The sequence below is a fragment of the Pseudophryne corroboree genome, chromosome 2, assembly GCF_028390025.1.
Source record: "Pseudophryne corroboree isolate aPseCor3 chromosome 2, aPseCor3.hap2, whole genome shotgun sequence".
In the NCBI taxonomy this organism is placed as follows: Eukaryota; Metazoa; Chordata; class Amphibia; order Anura; family Myobatrachidae; genus Pseudophryne; species Pseudophryne corroboree.
The window spans coordinates 195,980,491-196,001,632 of record NC_086445.1 but is presented as its reverse complement, the minus strand read 5'-3'; the positions used below and the strand labels follow the sequence as shown (position 1 = coordinate 196,001,632).

General features: G+C 47.9%; 1 protein-coding gene across 8 annotated transcripts in view; it reads left to right on the top strand.

Moving 5' to 3' along the window:
* LOC135008331 (uncharacterized) overlaps nucleotides 1–21,142 on the top strand; it is a 280,518-nt gene that overhangs the window by 105,370 nt on the left and 154,006 nt on the right. The window contains exon 1 of one of the 8 annotated variants that reach the window (XM_063952196.1): nucleotides 347–452. The exons of 5 other annotated variants lie outside the window; for them this stretch is intronic. In XM_063952196.1, the coding sequence (XP_063808266.1) occupies nucleotides 450–452 (3 nt within the window). In that variant the 5' untranslated portion in view covers nucleotides 347–449. Of the gene's footprint in view, nucleotides 1–346; nucleotides 453–6,880; nucleotides 7,003–21,142 lie in introns of those variants that run through there. 2 more of the 8 variants (XM_063952200.1, XM_063952198.1) reach the window with 2 other exon arrangements.

The window sequence follows — 21,142 nt, the reverse complement described above, 5'->3', positions numbered from 1 at the left end:
GGTGTGCCCTTGCTGCCCTGTGACTGGGGGGAAAGGGCCTGCATGGCTGCGCTGTTCCCGTTGCGTTTGGCTCCTCTGTACCGGATTCTGGACCATCTGATTCTTTGGCCACGGGCATACCTTCGTATGTGGCTGGTAAATCGACCATCCCGTGCTGCTGCTCCTTGCTGCTGTGTGCCTCTGCCTACCTGCCGCTTGTGCTGGAACTTTTCCTTTCCTCCTCTTTGCTCCAGCCGGACGCTTTGCCAGGGTCCGGCCACCAGGAGGAGCTCCCTCTATCTGAGATCCTCTCTGCTGCATAGTATCCTCTGTGGAAGTCTTTGCTCAAAATTATTTCCTCTCACACATCCTCCTAGAAGCTCTATGGTATGGATCGCTTCCTGCTGGACCTCACTGCTTTATTCTCCATACCTGCGAGTTGATGCTGCTGCTGTTACACTGCACAAATCATGGTGAGTGTTCTACTGTGCCTGCTTTACCATCCACAAGGACTACGATTGGAAATAGTAACCTTACCCGAAGCAGGGTGAGCGAAATGGGGTTCCATGTGCTGTGACGGGGAAACGACACCAACACATTTTAAAAAATGGTGTCGACCATTTCTCATGTCGAGCTTTTCCAGTGTTGACCTTCTGACCATGTCAACCTTTCACATGTCGACAGTTCCCATGTCGACCTAATCAGGGTTGACCCTGTGATCCATATCTGGGAATTTTATGAAAAATAATTGTAAGAAATGTGAATCCTAAATGCAACCAATAAGTAACAATGAATGATACTGTATCATTGTATGACCAAACCAATGCATTCCTCCTTAGAGTCCCCTGGTGACCCCGCACAGAGGTATACAATACATTGTTACCAATAATTTGTTAGAGTCCTCAATGTTATTCATCTGTGTAGCAAAACTCATGTACATTAGCTCACACAGTACCACCGAGTACCAGCAGAAATACTAGCGAGAGGGAATATGAGAGAAGCCAGGCAGGCGGAGAGGGGGCAGCTCCCCATGGAATTTCTGGGTTCAGTCCGGGAATTACCTAACTAGCCAATGAGGATCCTATGTAATGTAACACTGCCGCAGATAATATATGTGTAGCTATGTGTATATAATATATGTGTAGTTATGTGATTGTTATATGCTGTGTCCAAGATGTCTAATTGTATTGCAGTCCCTGTAATATGGGAGTGTAGCTGCAAATAGATAGCGAATTTGTATAAGATATCGTGCCCTGTGTTTCCAAAGTTGTGAATGTGCAGATGTTACACTGTGTCTCCTTCATCAGGATACTGTGTATTTACACAGAATTGTAGCTTTTTGTCTCTGTTTTCTTATTTTTATTTCTTTGGAGGGGGATGTTGTTTTCTTTATTTTACATTGTTCCTCGGTAAAAGGACATTTCTGTTTGAGTAGCCTTGCTATGTAAAGCTGAGCGTTGGAAGCTATTACTTGCAACTTAAAGATTCGGAGTTTGGGGGTATGCTGCTACTCTCTAGCTTGTGGTGGAACTGCAATCAGTATGTACAGTAGTCTTTAAGGGGGAGAGGGCGCTCTGCTGCGCCCCGCGAAACCAACTTAATTACCCTGAAATCATACTCGGAGACAATATCTGGGATTGAATCATTGGTCACGGTTTTATTTACATTTTACCTTATTACCAGTTGCAGGGTAAGGACAGAGAAAATGGTGGGCAACGAGAAACCTGTCAATGACCCTTCATTGATTAAAACCTGGGGCGTGCCCCTGCCTACCTGTAGGGTCTGGAGCCAGCCCCCCAGATCACGCTTGCCTGATGACAGCCGACTGGCCCGCCGTCGACAGCTGGAGTTGGCGTGTGGCCCCTTAAGGACGGTGAATCTGCAAACCTCAGCTGGCTCCCCCCACTCCCATGCCTTGCGCACCGCTTCTTCCCGCCACTGAGGTTCTCGGGCCTGCCTAAGTACCGAAACCCACCACCCTGCAGCTTGTTTTTCCATCAATCCTCCAGCGCTTCCTGCAGTACATTGATGAACATGTCAATACCCACGTCCGACAAATGTACCCCATCTCCCCTGTACATAACTTCAGTCTTCTGACTGATGTCCTTGTGATGTATGACCCTTCCTCCTAGCCCTGCAATGCACCTACTCGCTGCTGCGTTTACGTTCTTCCTGGTATTTTCTATGGCTGCCCCGTGCCAGACCAACTTAGTATAGTCCAGCATCATCCCCATCTCCGCTGCCTGCCAGCACCCCTTAGCCCATGCCAGGTCTGCGCACATCATCCTCATCGGATCAAGGGATTTTATGTCTCCTAAATCATTACCTCCTAAATGTATCATTATCACGTCTGGGCTGCCTGCCGCTCTTTCGCACTGCAGTAACGCGTCCCTGAGCCTGTACCACCTCATCTCCCTCCTTCCGAACCAAAAGACTCATCCGTCCTTCCTTGCCAGTCCTAGCTGCCTCCCGTAAGGCCTAGCGGTGGTCCTGATTGCCGTCCAATGGATATAAGAATGGCCAACGATCCATATGCACCTTACGTCTTTGCGCTCTGTGGGGAAGGGGGGTATAGGGTGATAGTTTCCTGCTTCACCGCTGGTGATTGGCCTGACAAACTTTATATCTCTCTGACCTCCACCTGCCCAGCTCCTTGATTTCTTCCCCTGCGCACCCTTCGCTAGCGGCAGACGTGGCTGCGCCTATTCTGAATGAAAGATAGCTAAAGGTTTTGGCCTGCCAGCCGCTTGTTGACTCGTACTTTTTTTAGGACTGACGCAAACTGGGATTTGGTTAGTGCCGACCGGTCCTTGTGGATGAGGAAATTATCCCCACCTGCAGGCCTGGCTTCCAAGAAGGCGCTGACTGCTGCGACCGGGCATGCAGAGAAATCTGCATGGCTGAACAACTGGACCCATTTCCCTTTTCCTTCCTGATAAACCTGTGTTATCTTGCATTACACCGCTTGCTTAGTTAGTCACATTTTTGTGCTGTAAACCGCTACCGGTTTTGCGCTTAGACTTTACCATCAGTTCACTAATCCTGAATGCCCCACTAAATGCCATTGTGAATGCCGTCCTGAATAGGCCCACTTCGCTCTGATTCCCTACAAACCAATGGGATGTGACCTAGCAGCTGTTGCTACGCGTTTTTCTCCTCTGCGCTTATCTGAGCTTGGAACCTTTGCCAACTTCGTCACGCGGCCTCGTATGCCTTCCATGTCCACGGCGCCAGCGACCACTCCACCAGTCTGCCTAAATCGGCTTGACTATCTGCCTGAGACAGGAGGGGCATGTTATGCCTATTGGGCTCGCCCTTGTTGCTGCTGCCCTGAATGTCTCCTAATTTTGTCTGACAGCGCATCTGCTATCATATTCTTCTCACCTGGGACATGTTTTGCCCTGAAGGCAATATTATGGTGGAGGCATGCTGCCACTAATCTCCTAAGCAACCTGACGACTGGTGGTGACAATGCTCACTGGTTGTTTACTGCCTGCACTACTCCCATCTTGTCACACCAGAACTGGATCTGTTTGTTGGCGAGCTTCTCGCCCCAGATGGCCACCGCTACGACTATCGTAAATAACTCCAAGGCCGCAAGGTTCTTGGTGAGCCCTGTGCTCTCCCATGTTGCTGGCCATCTCTGTGCGCACCACTCTCCTTGCCAATACGCTCCGACCTATCCCCTCTGCGGCATCCGTAAATAAATGTATTGCATGGTTGGGTAGCATTGCCTTGGGCCAAATTCGCACTCCGTCGAAATGTCGGAGGAATTCCTCCCACACCCGCAGGTCCTCCCTCAGCTCCTTGGAGATGCGTACAAAATGGTGCCTTTTCACAACGCCCACAGTGGCTTTCTCCAGCCGCCTTTTAAATATCCTGCCCATGGGGATCACTCTGCATGCAAAATTGAGGATCCCCAATAATGATTGCAGCTGCCCCAGCGTAACCTTCTTTGCTCTGATGCAGTAACCTATATTCCTTTCTAGCTTCTCAACTTTTTCCCCAGGTAGCCTGCACTCTTGTATCTCTGTGTCGATTTCGATCCCTAAGTATGATAAGACTGTTTTCGGACCCTCTGTTTTCCCTGGTGCGATAGACACACTAAATTCCTCCAGCATGACCTGTAGCTCGCGCAGCAGTTGGCTGCACTGCGCTGACTGTGGTGGCCCCACTACCAAGGAATCGTCTAGGTAGTGTGTTATGGCCCTCGACCCCCATGCGCTCTTGCCAGCACCACTGCAGGAAAGAGCTGAATGTTTTAAAGAAAGTGCACGAATTGGCGCAACCCATAGGCAAACATTTATCCACAAAAAAATATCCATCAAAACTGAAGCTCTCAGGATGCAGGGGAAGATGCCTAAAGGCTTATTCTATGTCTAGTTTTGCCATCAGGGCTCCCTTGCCTTGTCTAGTTTTGCCTTGTGCTCAAGCCATCCTAACAACCGCGTTAAATTATTTGTACTGCACTGAGCATTGGACTTTGCTTAATGCGTCGTTTACAGACGATCCCTCTGGGTATTACAGGTGCTGGATGATCCTGAACTTCCCAGGTGCTTTCTGAAGGACCAGCCCCAAAGGTGAAATTACAATTCCTGGTAATGGCGGAGCTGCGAATGCCATCCTGCCTAACAATAGCTCCTTAGCGATTTTCTCGCGTACCACCCTGGCTGCTCCCTGATAGACTTTAAGTTCCTGGAGCTACCGATGGGTGTGACCTTTCTGGTTATAGGTATCCTAAAACCCTCCTTGATGCCCACCCCCGCAGCAAATTGGCTTCCTGAATCTTGGGATACCTGGCCAGCCATGCCAGGATCCTATCCACGTCCACGGGACTATTCTCTTTTCCTAGGCCCTGCTGTTGCGGGTACCTTTTACGTGTGACTACCCCTGTTTTGTTGCACTCCTTGGTGGCATGGTTATTGCCACAGAATGTGCATGCTTGTATTTGCACGGGGGACAGGTGCAACGCATATCGTTAAAAGCCCAGCATCTAAGATCCTGCTTTTTCGTGACAGGCCTCCCTGCGCTGAATTTTTCCGCCCACGGCTATTTCCCTGAAACCCTCGTCATATTTTCGCCACAACGTTCCTCCATGTTCCTTGTAGATGGAATATATGAAATCTGTGTATTTCAACATGCTCATGGCTACCTCTGGCTATGCTTCCATGTAGCAGCCTGAATAGGCGAACATTCCGCTCAGCCAATGCTCAATTGTTTTATAGCTGCCTGACTGCGTTCCCTCATTTGGTTTGGCCATCTCCTTAGCCTCCGTTAATGAACATAGATCTATAAAGACCCGTTTCTTTATTTCCTTTCTGGTTAGTATAGGCAAATGGCCTGCTACTGAACCGAAAGCGCATCCCACTGAGGTGCCCGCTTGCACAAAGGCTGTCACCTTATCCTGCTGCACCCCCCCCCCCCCTTTTCCCTGACCGCATCTACCCCGGGTATGAGAACTTTTCGCTTTTACAATTGGCTATCGCTGCCTTCAGCTGCACCCTTAACACTCTAACTGCCTCATCCTCATCTGACTCTGATGGGCTCTCCTCTACCTCTGCACCCCGCTGCACCCTCTCGCTATCACACTGCATCCCTGCAAATTTTACCACAGTAATAAATTTTTTTACATTTTGCACATTTCCTTGCGTAACAATTACATTATGCAAATTGCTATTGACAATGTTCTCGCCATTCCTGCGTGCCGTCTCCTCCTCGACCGAGCCACCCCTGGCGAAGCTTCTTTCATTTGCTACAGTCCCGGCGCTGAGCAAAGCGCACAGCGGTCTCTCTAGTGTCTGGATGTGCTTTGTGCAGTCCGTGAGAAGCGTTGGAGCATTGCCGACCCTAGCGTAGCATGTTTCTTCCTGTCCTTGTCTTGGCTTCCCGCATCTTAGCTGATTCTCATGGTGACACCACCTTGGTGTGTTGTAGTGTGGATCGTGATTCGCAGTGCTACCCTGCAGTGTCCTGTTCGGCGTGTAGCAAGCTACCGACATGTGCTGGTGCTCCCGTTGTGCTGTGCTGCTGAGGCAACACCTCTGTGGACTACAATATTGCCTGCTGTCGCCACGATATTTGGACCACTGACCTGGCTCCCGATGCTGGAACTGCTGCTCCTGCCTCTCTGCCTGCCTGGAGCAGCTGCAACCTTGACAATCCCGGTGTTGTATGCTGTATGCCCATTGCTGTTGAAAAGTGTCGTCCGCTGCTTGCCATGGGCGATGTGCTCCCATGGGACCGTGAGTGATGCCGTTTGCTCTGTGGGGGGGATAGATAACGTGGGGACTGCTGTCTCAGGAACAATTCTCTGCTCGCATTCCATCTGCGATGCCTATCCCTCTCGGCGCGCTGGGCCCTGCCCCTTTGTTCTCTCTGATGACGCTGCTGGAAATTGCACCAAGTCTTTGAATAGCTGCGTGGAGGCTTGATGCACTCATGAGTCCTGGACCTCAGGCGAAGGGCTCCTGGTACCTGCTGTGTCCCTGCTGCCCTGTCCCCGGCTGGAGTGTTGTGCCTGGGGGGAGAAGGGCCTGCTTGGCTGCGCTGTTCCCAATGCGTTCGGGTCCTCTGTCCCGGATTCTGGACCGTCTGATTCCGTGGCAACGGGCATACCTTTGTATATGGCTGGTAAATGAACCACCCCATGCTGCTGCTCCATGCTGCGACTTGCTACTGTGTGCCTCTACCTCCCTGCTGCTTGTGCAGGAACTTTTCCTTTCCTCCTCTTTGCTCCAGCCAGATGCTTTGCCGGGGTCCGTCCACCAGGGGGAGCTCCATCTGCCTGAGATCCTCTCTGCTCCCTCTGTGGAAGTCTTTGCTCAGAATGGTTTCCTCCTCCACATACTCGCGGAATCTCTATGGTATGGATTGCTTCCTGCTGGACCTCATTGCTTGATTCTCCAAGCCTGCGAGTTGATGCTGCTGCTGGGACATTGCACAAATCGTGGTTAGTGTTCTGCTGTGCCTGCTTTACCATCCACATGGACTACGATTGGGAATAGTAACCTTGCCCAAAGCAGGGTGAGTGATATGGGGTTCCATGTGCTGTGACGGTGAAAGCGACACCAACATATTTTAAAAAGTTGTCGACCTTATTTGTGTTGACCATTTCTCATGTCGAGCTTTTCCAGTGCCAACCTTTTCTAGTGTTGACCCTCTGACCAAGTCGACCTTTTACAAGTTGACAATTGCCATGTCGACCTAATGACTTTCGACCTAATCAGGGTTGCCCTGTGATCCATATCTGGGAATTTCATGCAAAATAATTTCAAGAAATATGAATCCTAAATGCAACCAATAAGTAACAATTAATGATACTGTATCATTGTAGGACCAAACCAATGCATTCCTCCTTAGAGTCCCCTGCTGACCCCGCACAGAGGTATACAATACATTGTTACCAATAATTTGATCGAGTCCTCAATGTTATTCATCTGTGTAGCAAAACTTGGGATTAGTACGAAATCCTGCTGGACGGGATCCCGGCGGTCGGAATACCGACACTGGAATCCTGACCGGCACAATCCTGACATGGGGCGAGTGCAACGCAGCCCCTTGCGGGCTCGCTGAGCTCGCCACGCGGCAGTCACGGTGCCTCACTACGCTCGGCACTCTAATTTATTCTTCCTCTATGGGTGTCGTGGACACTCACGGAGGGAGAATATGTCTGTTTTCTTATTTATTTATTTTTGTTGGGGGGTGGGGGTTTATTTTACATTGTTCATCGGTAAAAGGCACGTTTCTGTTTGAGTGGCCTTGCTATGTAAAGCTGAGCGTCAGAAGCTACTACTTGCAACTTACAGATTTGAAGTTTGGGGGAATGCTGCTACTTTCTAGCTTGTGGTGGAACTGCAATCAGTAAGTACAGTAGTCTTTTAAATGAAGAGCGCCATGTTTCCTAAGCCTGGGTATTTCCTATTTGTTCCAACGCTAAACCTGGCTGGTAATTTTGTAATGTGTTTTATAGGTTTTGATTTACAAGGGACCAGATCACATAACTACGTGTTACTTATTCTCTGTAGTGGTCCTTTTTGAGTATAATTAAAGTTTTGGCTTAAACAAACAAATTTATTCAAATAAGCTCTCATCTTTCATTTTCTCCTTGTAACACTTTGTAACGTTCCTGGCCATTAATTTCATGGGGCACCATCAACCCTATCCATCCACCACCACCGTTAGTGCCACAAGGGTTCCTCAGCACCTAACAACAAAGTACATAAACAAATGAGCAAACAAGAAAACAAAGACATTGTACATGACAATATAGGACAAGTACATGGGATATGACACTGAAATAAGCATCAGGTTGGCAGAAAGCGAGGGTTATGTGCTATTGTAGGAAGTATGGAGTAGAAGATTGTCCAAGGACAATGCAGTTAGACGTGATAACCTGTTTTCTCAGCAAAAAATTACGAAAACGCAGCTTATTATTGTGGCCCGCAATATCGCAGATATCCAATTAGTCACATGCAATGATTCTCCATAGGGTTTATTGCAAATTTCTTTTCACCTAGTAAGAGGAGGAGAAGCACATAAGGAGAGAGGGCCCTGCTCATGACAGCTTTCATTCTAAAGGGGTGGGGCAGACGGGTGACACAGATGGGGTAGACAGTGACCATGGAACAGAAGGTTAAGGACCCCATACACTAGTACAGGTTGGCCCTTTGCTACACGATTTCAACCCATTGGGCTGATAAATCGTGTGAAAAGTGTCATTGTGTGTCATTTACTTCCGATTCCGACCCGATGTGTTGTCCCGAGCGCATCAGATCGGATTCGGAGATTGTCACTGCTGCACCAAGGATACGTTGTATCCCAGAGCAGTGAATGGCATTGCATGCGTAACATTGTACAGGTTGAGTATCCCTTATCCAAAATGCTTGGGACCAGAGGTATTTTGGATATGGGATTTTTCCGTATTTTGGAATAATTGCATACCATAATGAGATATCATGGTGATGGGACCTAAATCCTAAGCACAGAATGCATTTATGTTACATATACACCTTATACACACAGCCTGAAGGTCATTTTAGCCAATATTTTTTTATAACTTTGTGCATTAAACAAAGTGTGTCTACATTCACACAATTCATTTATGTTTCATATACACCTTATACACACAGCCTGAAGGTCATTTAATACAATTTTTTTAATAACTTGTGTATTAAACAAAGTTTGTGTACATTGAGCCATCAAAAAACAAAGGTTTCACTATCTCACTCTCACTCAAAATAGTCCGTATTTCGGAATATTCCGTATTTCAGAATATTTGGATATGGGATACTCAACCTGTATGTGATATAGCCACCAGTAGGGAGTTGCTGGATATCGCATGCGAGGCTGCATGCGATACCTCAACTTAATGTATGGCAACCTTTAGGAAGAGAGATCTACCTGTCTATCTTCCCCGTACAATAATGTGCATTTTATTGTGGTTCTAAGCATGGTTTATTTTTTTAAATAAATTGTGAGTCTTGTGTGGAACAGCTAAAATAAATACCCATTCTGTTGTGAATCCATACCTGTTTGCATTGTGCACAGATTTTTGTAAGTTGCTTATTTAATTTCTGTATATTCAAAGTAATATACATCATACTATTATTTTTTCATTGTAACAAACCACCATAGTGTTGAATAGCACAACTGATTTTGCAGCTTCAATATTAGTGAATGCTAATAATCATGTATTTAGTGTCATTACGTGGTCATAGTCTTAGTGGCTTATGTATTAATAAACATTAACAGTCCAGACAAACTAGTTTTAATTTGAAACAAAATTTCCTCTTTTATGTACTAAAGAAAACTCGCAGGGTCAGCAGTAGGGAAAGCCACTACAGTATCTCTGAGCATTTGATCCTGGCTGTGAAAGACTCCTCTGAGGTAATCTGACACTGCACAGGAGCACAGTGTCTGTTTCCAGAGACTATAGGAGAGGGATCATAAAATCAAACAATGGCATTTCTGGGGCCAAACCCCTTAAATTACACTTTGGTAAATCGTGGTCAGACCATAATTCCTTTTTATAATAATGGAGACTGTGGTCTACCACGCTAATTAGTCTTCTGCAGAAGATTTCTGTGAAATCTCCAGCATTAGGCTATTATCGTAATTCATCTGGGGGTCGAGCTTTTAGTCATGTGGCTCCGACTCTATGGAACTCGCTTCCCCGCACAGTGCGAGAGGCCCCAACTATAGAATCCTTCAAAAGTAGATTCAAGACTTTCCTGTTTACTCAAGCATTTCCAGAGTGTCCCTTTTAGTATCTTCATGCTTCTGTATTTTATAAAAATGTACTTCATTATTTTCTGTACTATATTATGCTATGTATTGTTAAGCGCCTTGAGTCCTATTGGAGAAAGAGCGCTATATAAATAAAATTATTATTAATTATTATTATTATTAGCACAAAGCAACAATTCATTAAATTATGCAGAAGCTGCTGTGTCTACCTCATTTATATAAACGCTAAAAAGGGCTGAAACACGCACGCCGGCTTTTACCGGCCGGGAAATATCCACTGGAAGGTCCGGCTGCCGTGCTGGCGCCGTGCCGTCTTTGAAGACAGTGGACCGTGTGTGTGAAGGGGAGCTTTCGGGTTTTCTCCTTCGTCCTAGAGGATGCTGGGGACTCCAAAAGGACCATGGGGTATAGACGGGATCCGCAGGAGACATGGGCACTTTAAGACTTTAAATGGGTGTGAACTGGCTCCTCCCTCTATGCCCCTCCTCCAGACCTCAGTTAGATTCTATGCCCAGAGAGACTGGACACACATTAGGGGAGCTCTACAGAGTTTCTCTAAAAAAGACTTTGTTAGGTTTATTATTTTCAGGGAGCACTGCTGGCAACAGGCTCCCTGCTTCGTGGGACTGAGGGGAGAGAAGCAGACCTATTTCTGTGAGTTAAAGGCTCTGCTTCTTAGGCTACTGGACACCATTAGCTCCAGAGGGTCTGATCACTTGGTATAGCCTAGCTGCTCGTTCCCGGAGCCGCGCCGCCGTCCCCCTCACAGAGCCAGAAGAGAGAAGCCGGGTGAGTGACCGAAGCAAAGACGACTTCAGTGAAGGCAGCAGAAGACATCAGTCTCGGAGGTACTGCACAGCGGTCACGCTGCGTGCCACTGCTCCCACACACCAACGGCACGGCTTGGGTGCAGGGCGCAGGGGGGGTGCCCCGGGCAGGAATAAGACCTCAGATCTGTCTGGCGAAAGTACATACAGTGCAGGGGCACTGTATACTACTCCCGCCAGTATAAAAAAAAATAGCGGGACATAAGCGTGCCATTACGGGGGCGGGGCTTGGTCCTCCCAGCTCTAATCAGCGCCATTTTATCTCCACAGTGAAGCTGCATGAGACGCTGGCCCTGACCACCTCCACTTCTGTGACAAGTAACAGGGTGCTAAACGGGGGGGGGGGGGGGGGCACAGCAAAATTGGCGTTGATTATTATCATTAAAAGCGCTGTCGGGTCGGGGGCATATATATATATATATATATATATACACTGCTCAATAAAATAAAGGGAACACTAAATTAACACATCCTAGATCTGAATGAATGACATATTCTTATTAAATACTTTGTTCTTTACATAGTTGAATGTGCTGACAACAAAATCACACACAAATTGTCAATGGAAATCAAATTTATTAACCCACGGAGGTCTGGATTTGGAGTCACACTCAAAATTAAAGTGGAAAAACACACTACAGGCTGATCCAACTTTGATGTAATGTCCTTAAAACAAGTCAAAATGAGGCTCAGTAGTGTCTGTGGCCTCCTCGTGCCTGTATGACCTCCCTACCATGCCTGGGCATGCTCCTGATGAGGTGGCGGATGGTCTCCTGAGGGATCTCCTCCCAGACCTGGACTAAAGCATCCGCCAACTCCTGGACAGTCTGTGGTGCAACGTGGCATTGGTGGATGGAGCGAGACATGATGTCCCAGATGTGCTCAATTGGATTCAGGTCTGGGGAACGGGCGGGCCAGTCCATAGCATCAATGCCTTCATCTTGCAGGAACTGCTGACACACTCCAGCCACATGAGGTCTAGCACTGTCTTGCATTAGGAGGAACCCAGGGCCAACCGCACCAGCATATGGTCTCACAAGGGGTCTGAGGATCTCATCTCGGTACCTAATGGCAGTCAGGCTACCTCTGGCGAGCACATGGAGGGCTGTGCGGCCCCCCAAAGAAATGCCACCCCACACCATTACTGACCCACTGCCAAACCGGTCATGTTGGAGGATGTTGCAGGCAGCAGAACGTTCTCCTTGGCGTCTCCAGACTCTGTCACGTCTGTCACGTGCTTAGTGAGAACCTGCTTTCATCTGTGAAGCGCACAGGGCGCCAGTGGCGAATTTGCCAATCTTGGTGTTCTCTGGCAAATGCCAAACGTCCTGCACGGTGTTGGGCTGTAAGCACAACCCCCACCTGTGGGCGTCGGGCCCTCATACCACCCTCATGGAGTCTGTTTCTAATCATTTGAGTAGACACATGCACATTTGTGGCTTGCTGGAGGTCATTTTGCAAGGCTCTGGCAGTGCTCCTCCTATTCCTCCTTGCACAAAGGCGGAGGTAGCGGTCCTGCTGCTGGGTTGTTGCCCTCCTACGGCCTCCTCCACCATTCCTGATGTACTGGCCTGTCTCCTGGTAGCGCCTCCATGCTCTGGACACTACGCTGACAGACACAGCAAACCTTCTTGCCACAGCTCGCATTGATGTGCCATCCTGGATGAGCTGCACTACCTGAGCCCCTTGTGTGGGTTGTAGGGAGGTCATACAGGCACGTGGAGGCCACACACACTACTGAGCCTCATTTTGACTTGTTTTAAGGACATTACATCAAAGTTGGATCAACCTGTAGTGTGTTTTTCCACTTTAATTTTGAGGGTGACTCCAAATCCAGACCTCCATGGGTTAATAAATTTGATTTCCATTGATAATTTTTGTGGCATTTTGTTGTCAGCACATTCAAATATGTAAAGAACAAAGTATTTAATAAGAATATTTCATTCATTCAGATCTAGGATGTGTTATTTTAGTGTTCCCTTTATTTTTTTGAGCAGTGTGTATGTGTGTGTGTGTGTGTGTATGTATGTATATATATATATATATATATATATATATATATATATATATATATATATATATATATATATATACAGAGAATTTCAGGCGGCACTCACGGACTCACTCACAAAGGACCTGGGACCCCCAAGTCTGCTTACAACGTTTCGGATTTATTATCCTTCGTCAGGTAACAAAATACAAGTCGTAAAAGCTTACCTTTATACCAAAGTGCAAAAACGTGAGAGTGTGATCAGTGCACGGCTTTGCTATTTGTATAATGCTGTTTCTGAACCCCTGGTGCTGTATCTGTAACCGTTGTAATATGATTTGTATACAGTTTCCATGGATTTCATGGATGGATTTCACGTAGTTCAGTGTTCCTGCTTCCGCCCGGCGCCGTCTGATTGTGATGACGTCAGCGGAAATTCAGGGGGGAGCCGTGCACTGATCACAGTGGTGTGCGCTGCAATACAAATGCTGTGTCAACAGCAAGTCATTGTCACGGTACCCCCGTCACATCGGGGAGAAGGGTATTATTCAAGCCTGTTCGTGGTCCCGAAGCCGGATGGCTCGGTCAGGCCGATTTCTGAATTTAAAATCCCTCAATCTATGTTTGAAAAGATTCAAATTCAAGATGGAATCTCTCAGAGCAGTGATTTCCAGTCTGGAAGGGGGGGTTTTTATGGTTTCAGTCGACATAAAGGATGCTTACCTACATGTCCCCATATATCCTCCACATCAGGCTTACCTGAGGTTTGCAGTTCAGGATTGTCATTACCAATTTCAGACGTTGCCGTTTGGTCTTTCCACGGCCCCGAGGATTTTCACCAAAGTAATGGCGGAAATGATGGTGCTCCTGCGCAAGCAGGGTGTCACAATTATCCCGTACTTGGACGATCTCCTGATAAAGGCGAGATCAAAGGAGCAGTTACTAAAAAACGTTGCGCTCTCCCTGACAGTCCTGCAGCAACATGGTTGGCTCCTAAATTTGCCAAAGTCACAGTTGATTCCGACAACACGGCTGTCGTTCTTGAGCATGCTTCTGGACACGGAACTGCAGAGAATTTTTCTCCCGATGGAAAAAGCTCTGGAAATCCAGAACATGCTCAAGGGGATTCTGAAACCGGCAAGGGTGTCGATTCATCAATGTACTCGGGTGCTGGGGAAGATGGTGGCGGCCTACGAGGCCATCCCGTTTGGCAGGTTCCATGCCAGGGTTTTTCAGTGTGACCTGTTGGACAAGTGGTCCGGGTCTCACCTACACATGCACTGGAAGAGAAGCCTGTCTCCCAAGGCCAGGCTTTCTCTCCTATGGTGGCTCCAAAGTTCTCACCTCCTAGAGGGATGCAGGTTCGGGATCCAAGATTGGGTCCTAGTAACCACAGATGCAAGTCTCCAAGGTTGGGGAGCAGTCACACAGGGACAAAATTTCAAGGGGAAATGGTCAAGCCAGGAGGCTTGTCTGCACATAAACATTCTGGAACTAAGGGCCATCTACAACGGCGTTCTGCAAGCAGAACATCTTCTTTGCGGCCTGCCCGTCCTGATTCAGTCGGACAACATAACAGCAGTGGCGCACATAAACCGCCAGGGCGGAACAAGGAGCAGAGCGGCGATGGCGGAGGCCACAAAAGTTCTTCGCTGGGCGGAAAAACAGGCAAGCGCTCTGTCGGCAGTCTTCATTCCAGGCGTGGACAACTGGGAAGCAGACTTCCTCAGCAGACACGATCTCCATCCAGAAGAGTGGGGTCTTCATCAAGAGGTCTTTGCAGAAGTGACAAGTTGTTGGGGAGTTCCTCAAATAGACATGATGGCGTCTTGCCTCAACAAGAAACTTCAGACATACTGTTCCAGGTCGAGGGACCCTCAAGCAGTAGCTGTGGACGCCCTCGTGACACCGTGGGTGTAACAGTCGGTCTATGTGTTCCCTCCACTTCCACTCATCCCAAAGGTGATACGGATCATAAGAAGAACAAGGGTTCAGGTGATACTCGTTGTTCCAGATTGGCCACGGAGGGCCTGGTATCCGGATCTTCAGGAATTACTCATAGAAGATCCCTGGCCTCTTCCTCTAAGAGAGAATCTGTTGCAGCAAGGGCCGTGCGTGTTCCAAGACTTACCGCGGTTGTGTTTGACGGCGTGGCGGTTGAACGCAAAATCCTAGCACGAAAGGGTATTCCCGGTGATGTCATCCCCACTCTACTGAAAGCTTGGAAGGAGGTAACGGCGAAGCATTACCACCGTATTTGGAGAAAATATGTGTCTTGGTGTGAATCCAAGAAGGCTCCTATGGAAGAATTTCAGCTGGGTCGGTTTCTCCATTTCTTACAAGCAGGTGTGGATGCGGGCCTGAAGTTAGGCTCCATTAAAGTGCAGATTTCGGCCTTAACAATTTTCTTTCAAAGGGAACTGGCCTCGCTTCCAGAAGTACAGACTTTTGTGAAAGGCGTGCTGCACATCCAACCTCCATTTGTGGCACCATGGGACCTTTAACGTGGTGTTACTGTTCCTTATGTCACATTGGTTTGAACCTTCGCAAACGGTTGAGTTGAAATTTCTCACTTGGAAAGTGGTCATGCGATTGGCCTTGGCGTCCGCTAAGCGGGTGTCGGAATTGGCGGCTTTGTCTCACAAAAGCCCCTATTTAATTTTCCACAAGGACAGTCCGTCAACAATTTTTTACCAAAGGTGGTTTCTTCGTTTCACATGAACCAACCTATTGTGGTACCTGTGGCTACTGAAGCCTTGGCTGATTCAAAGTCTCTCGATGTGGTCAGAGCTTTGAAAACTTATGTAGCCAGAACGGCTCGTATTAGAAAAACAGAGGCTCTGTTTGTCCTGTACGCTTCCAACAAGATTGGGGCTCCTGCTTCTAAGCAGACGATTGCACGCTGGATCTGTAGTGTGATTCGACATGCTCATTCTATGGCTGGATTGCCGTTACCGAAATCAGTGAAGGCCCATTCTACCAGGAAGGTGGGCTCATCTTGGGCGGCTGCCCAGGGAGTCTCGGCGCTGCAACTTTGCAGAGCGGCTACTTGGTCGGGTTCAAACACTTTTGCAAAATTCTACAAGTTTGATACCCTGGCTGATGAGGACCTCATGTTTGCTCAATCGGTGCTGCAGAGTCATCCGCACTATCCTGCCCGGTCTGGAGCTTTGGTATAGACCCCATGGTCCTTTTGGAGTCCCCAGCATCCTCTAGGACGAAGGAGAAAATAGGATTTTAATACCTACCGGTAAATCCTTTTCTCTTCTCTTAGTCCGTAGAGGATGCTGGGCGCCCGTCCCAGTGCGGACTCTATCTGCAGTACTTGTTCATAGTTATTGCTTTTGTTACACAAAGATTGTGTTTTGGTTTCAACCAGCCTGTTGCTGATTTTCTGGTTCATGCTGTTGACTGGTTTAGTTAAATGCCATGTTGTACGGTGTGTTGTGGTGTGAGCTGGTATGTGTCTCACCCTTGGTTAACAAAAATCCTTTTCCTCGAAATGTCCGTCTCCCTGGGCACAGTTCCTATAACTGAGGTCTGGAGGAGGGGCATACAGGGAGGAGCCAGTTCACACCCAGTCAAAGTCTTACAGTGCCCATGTCTCCTGCGGATCCCGTCTATACCCCATGGTCCTTTTGGAGTCCCCAGCATCCTCTACGGACTAAGAGAAAAGGATTTACCGGCAGGTATTAAAATCCTATTTTTTTCAAGCCGTGTCTAATGCTGCACATGCGCACAGCATCACACACGGCTCAAAGCCGATGTGTGTGAAAGACTCTGCCGGATGGCAAAAAGCCGGACAAAGTTTGTCCGTCTTTTTGCTATCCGGGAGAAACCGGCTAGTGTGTTACAGCCCAAATAGGTCCCGTGATGCTAGATACAGAATCTGTGTCACCCCTGTCTGTCTACCCCTCCCCTTAGAATGTAAGCTCTCACGAGTAGGGCCCTCTTCCCTCATGTGCTTATCCTTTCGTACTTTAATATTCCTCAACTACATAATCATGCAGTTTTTTTGGCCACCTGGAACTTATCTCTGTCATTTACTGTAGTTATGCTTAGTTACCCTGTACTTGTCCTAAATTGTCTTCAACTGTAAGTCACTGTTTTCCTGTTTTGATTATGTGCATTTGTACTCTGTAATTGGGCGCTGCGGAACCCTTGTGGCGCCATATAAATAAAGGATCATAATAATACAGAAGCCTATCCTCAAACCAAACTTCTATGCAAACCACACTGGTGGCATATTTGACTGTTATTGTGTATAATGTTGTGGGTTTTTTCTTTATTTTTCTGGGGGTGGATATGCTGCAGTCCTTACATAGAAATGATTGGAATTACTTCCTGATAGGTTTCCATGGGTGCTAGCTCAATTCAGGTGTTTTATTTTTCAATATAATGGAATTGGCATATACCATCACGCCATCATGCTCAGGGTCTGCCCCTTCTGTTTCACCCGTTTGTTAGTCCTTCACCTTTCAGATTGTAAACTCGCAAGAGCAGGGCTTTCTCCCCTCATGTTTCTTTCCTTCTCTTACTTATACTTGGGGTTATTCAGGTTTGTTAGCAAACCAAAAAAGCACACTAATGGGAAAAACAATGCTGCACTGCAGGTGGGGCAGATGTAACATGTGCAGAGAGAGTTAGATTTGGGTGGGTTATATTGTTTCTGTGGGTTGGGGATGTGTGACCGGCAGTCAGGAGTCCGCCGGTCACAATACCGATGGCGGGATCCCGGCTGTTACATGGCCAGCAGGAGGGCGAGCGCAATGAAGCTCCTTGTGAGCTTGCTGTGCTCACCACAGGTTCTATGGGTGTCGTGGGCACCCACGAGTGGGAATAGTCCCTGTTGGTCGGTATGCCGACCAACGGGATTTTCAGATGCCGGGATCCTGGCGTCTGTATTGTGATAGGCGGTCTCCTGACTGCCGGTCACATAAACACATCCCATGCCTGTGCAGGGTAAATACTGGCTATTTTTACACTGCAAATTAGATTTCAGTTTGAACTCACACCACGCAAATCTAACTCTCTCTGCACATGTTATATCTGCCCCACCTGCAGTGCACATGGTTTTGCCTATTAGAGTGCCTTTTTTGGTTTGCTAACAAACCTGAATAAGGCGGCCTATCTTATTCTCAATACTCCCTTTCATGGCACCTAACCCCTGGTTTTCCGTACATGTCCTATATTGTCTTGAACTGTAAATGCTGTTTTGCTCATTTGTTTATTCTGTAATGGGCGCTGCGGATCCGTTGTGGCTCCATATAAATAATAACACATCTAAATAACATTTTTTTTTGTAAAAAGTCAAATTACTACTATGTAAATGTAATGCCTTTACAGGAATAGAACAGTGTGTGGCAAGGTCACAGGGTAACAGCAGGGTTATGTCACACACAGCGCAGGTGAGGGACAAAGTACAATGGGTTAGTGGAGGTGTGAACAACTGTATTACTACAAAGCAGCTCAATAAAAGGACTGGTTTTACCAAGTTGGGAGAGTTTAGGAGTGGTTCCTCAGATCAGCGGAGGTCTTTGGTTTTCCAAAGGTGGCATCATTCATGGCATATTGCTGTATTTACCCAAAGTGGGGGTAGTATAGAGTTTTGCTTTGGGACCAGTCTTTATTATTATTATTATTATTTTTTCTCTAACGTCCTTGAGGATGCTGGGACTCCGTAAGGACCATGGGGAATAGACGGGCTCCGCAGGAGATAGGGCACTTTAAGAAAGCTTTGGATTCTGGGTGTGCACTGGCTCCTCCCTCTATGCCCCTCCTCCAGACCTCAGTTTTACACTGTGTCCAGAGCAAGATGGGTGCACTGTAGAGGGCTCTCCAGAGTTCTCTGCCTAGAAGCATTTTTGTTTGGATTTTTTTTCTACCTTTTACTACTTTTTCACAGGGAGCACTGCTGGCAACAGGCTCCCTGCATCGAGGGACTGAGGAGAGAGGAGCAGACCTTCTTGTCAAAGATAGGCTCTGCTTCCTCGGCTACTGTACACCATTAGCTCCAGAGGGGGTGAACGCAGGTTCTTACTGGGCGTCCACCCCCGGAGCCGCGCCGCCGTTCTCCTCACGGAGCTAGAAGTACAGAAGACAGAAGTCGTCAGGCGGCAGAAGCCTTCAGCTTCACTTAGGTAACGCACAGCACTGCAGCTGTGCGTCATTGCTCCCATACACCTCACATACTCCGGTCACTGTAAGGGTGCAGGGGGGGGGGGGCGCCCTGGGCAGCAATATAAACCTCTGCATGACAAAAAGACTGTATACATGTACAGGTGGGCTCTGTACATGTATATAAAAGAGCCCCCGCCATATTTTACTAAGTTTGAGCGGGACAGAAGCCCGCCGCCATGGGGGCGGGGCTTCTCCCTCAGCACCCACCAGCGCCATTTTCTCTCCACAGCACTGCTGAGAGGAAGCTCCCCGGACTCTCCCCTGCTTACACACGGTGAAAGGGTGCTTAAAAGAGAGGGGGGGGGGGCACATAATTGGCGGTTTACATATTATACAGCGCTGCTGGGGAAAAACATTTTGTGTTGGTCTCCAGGGTCATTGCGCTGGGGTGTGTGCTGGCATACTCTCTCTCTGTCTCTTCAAAGGGCCTTGACAGGGATACTGTCTTCAGGAAAGGGGTTCCCTGTGTGTGTGTGAAGTGTCTGTACGTGTGTGTCGACATGTTTGACGAGGAAGGCTCGCTTAATGTGGAGGGGGAGTGCTTGAATGTCAGGTTGCCGTCGGCAACGCCGACACCGGAATGGGTGGATATGCTGAATGTCTTGAATGCAAATGTCAATCTATTGCATAAAAGGTTAGACAAGGCAGAAGCTAGGGATCAGTCAGGTAGCCAGTCCATGCCTGTCCCTGGGGCGCCAGGTACTTCGGGGTCTCAGAAGCGCACCATATCCCAGATCGATGACACAGATACTGACTCTAGTGTCGACTATGAAGATGCAAAATTACAGCCGAAGGTGGCTAAGGATATACGGTACATGATTATTGCCATTAAAGAGGTTTTGCATATTACTGAGGAACCCCCTGTCCCTGACACGAGGGTACACATGTATAAAGGGAAGAAGCCTGAAGTCACTTTTCCATCCTCATTTGAATTAAGTGACTTGTGCGAAAAGGCTTGGGAATCTCCGGATAGGAGACCACAAGTTCCCAAAAGGATTCTCATGGCGTATCCTTTTCCACAAACACATAGGATACGCTGGGATTCGCCAAAAGTTGACAAGGCGCTGACACGTTTGTCCAAAAAGGTGGCACTGCCTTCTTAGGATACGGCTTCCCTCAGGGAACCTGCTGATCGCAGGCAGGAAATTACCTTAAAGCACATTTACAATCATTCCGGTACTATTGCTCGACCGGCTATGGCGTCGGCCTGGGTTTGTAGTGCGGTTGTGGCATGGGCAGATTCCTTATCTAAGGAAATTGACACCTTAGATAGGGACGCCATTCAAATGACCATAGAGCATATCAGAGATGCTGCCTTGTATATGAGGGATGCTCAGAGAGACATTTGTTTATTAAGCTACAGAATAAATGCTATGTCTATTTCTGCTAGGCGGCTCTTGTGGACCCGACAGTGGACGGGAGATGCCGATTCAAAGCGGCATATGGAGTCCTTGCCTTACAAAGGGGTGGAGTTGTTTGGAGACTGCCTCTCGGATCTTGTCTCTACGGCTACGGCTGGTAAGTCAAATTTCTTACCTTATGTCCCCCCGCAGCATACAAAAAAGGCACCTCATTATCAAATGCAGTCCTTTCGTTCCAATAAAAACAAGAAGGTACGTGGATCATCCTTTGTTGCCAGAGGGAAAGGCAGGGGAAAAAAGCTGCACACAGCTAGTTCCCAAGAGCAGAATTCCTCCCCTGCGTCTGCAAAGTCCACCGCATGACGCTGGGGCTTCCCGAGGGGAGGCAGATCTGGTGGGGGCTCGTCTTCGGTTTTTCAGCCACGTCTGGGTTCACTCGCAGGTGGATCCCTGGGCATAAGAGATTGTTTCTCATGGATACAGGCTGGAATTCGAAGACTTGCCTCCTCGCTGGTTTTTCAAATCGGCTCTGCCGGCTTCCCCGTCAGAGAGGGAGCTAG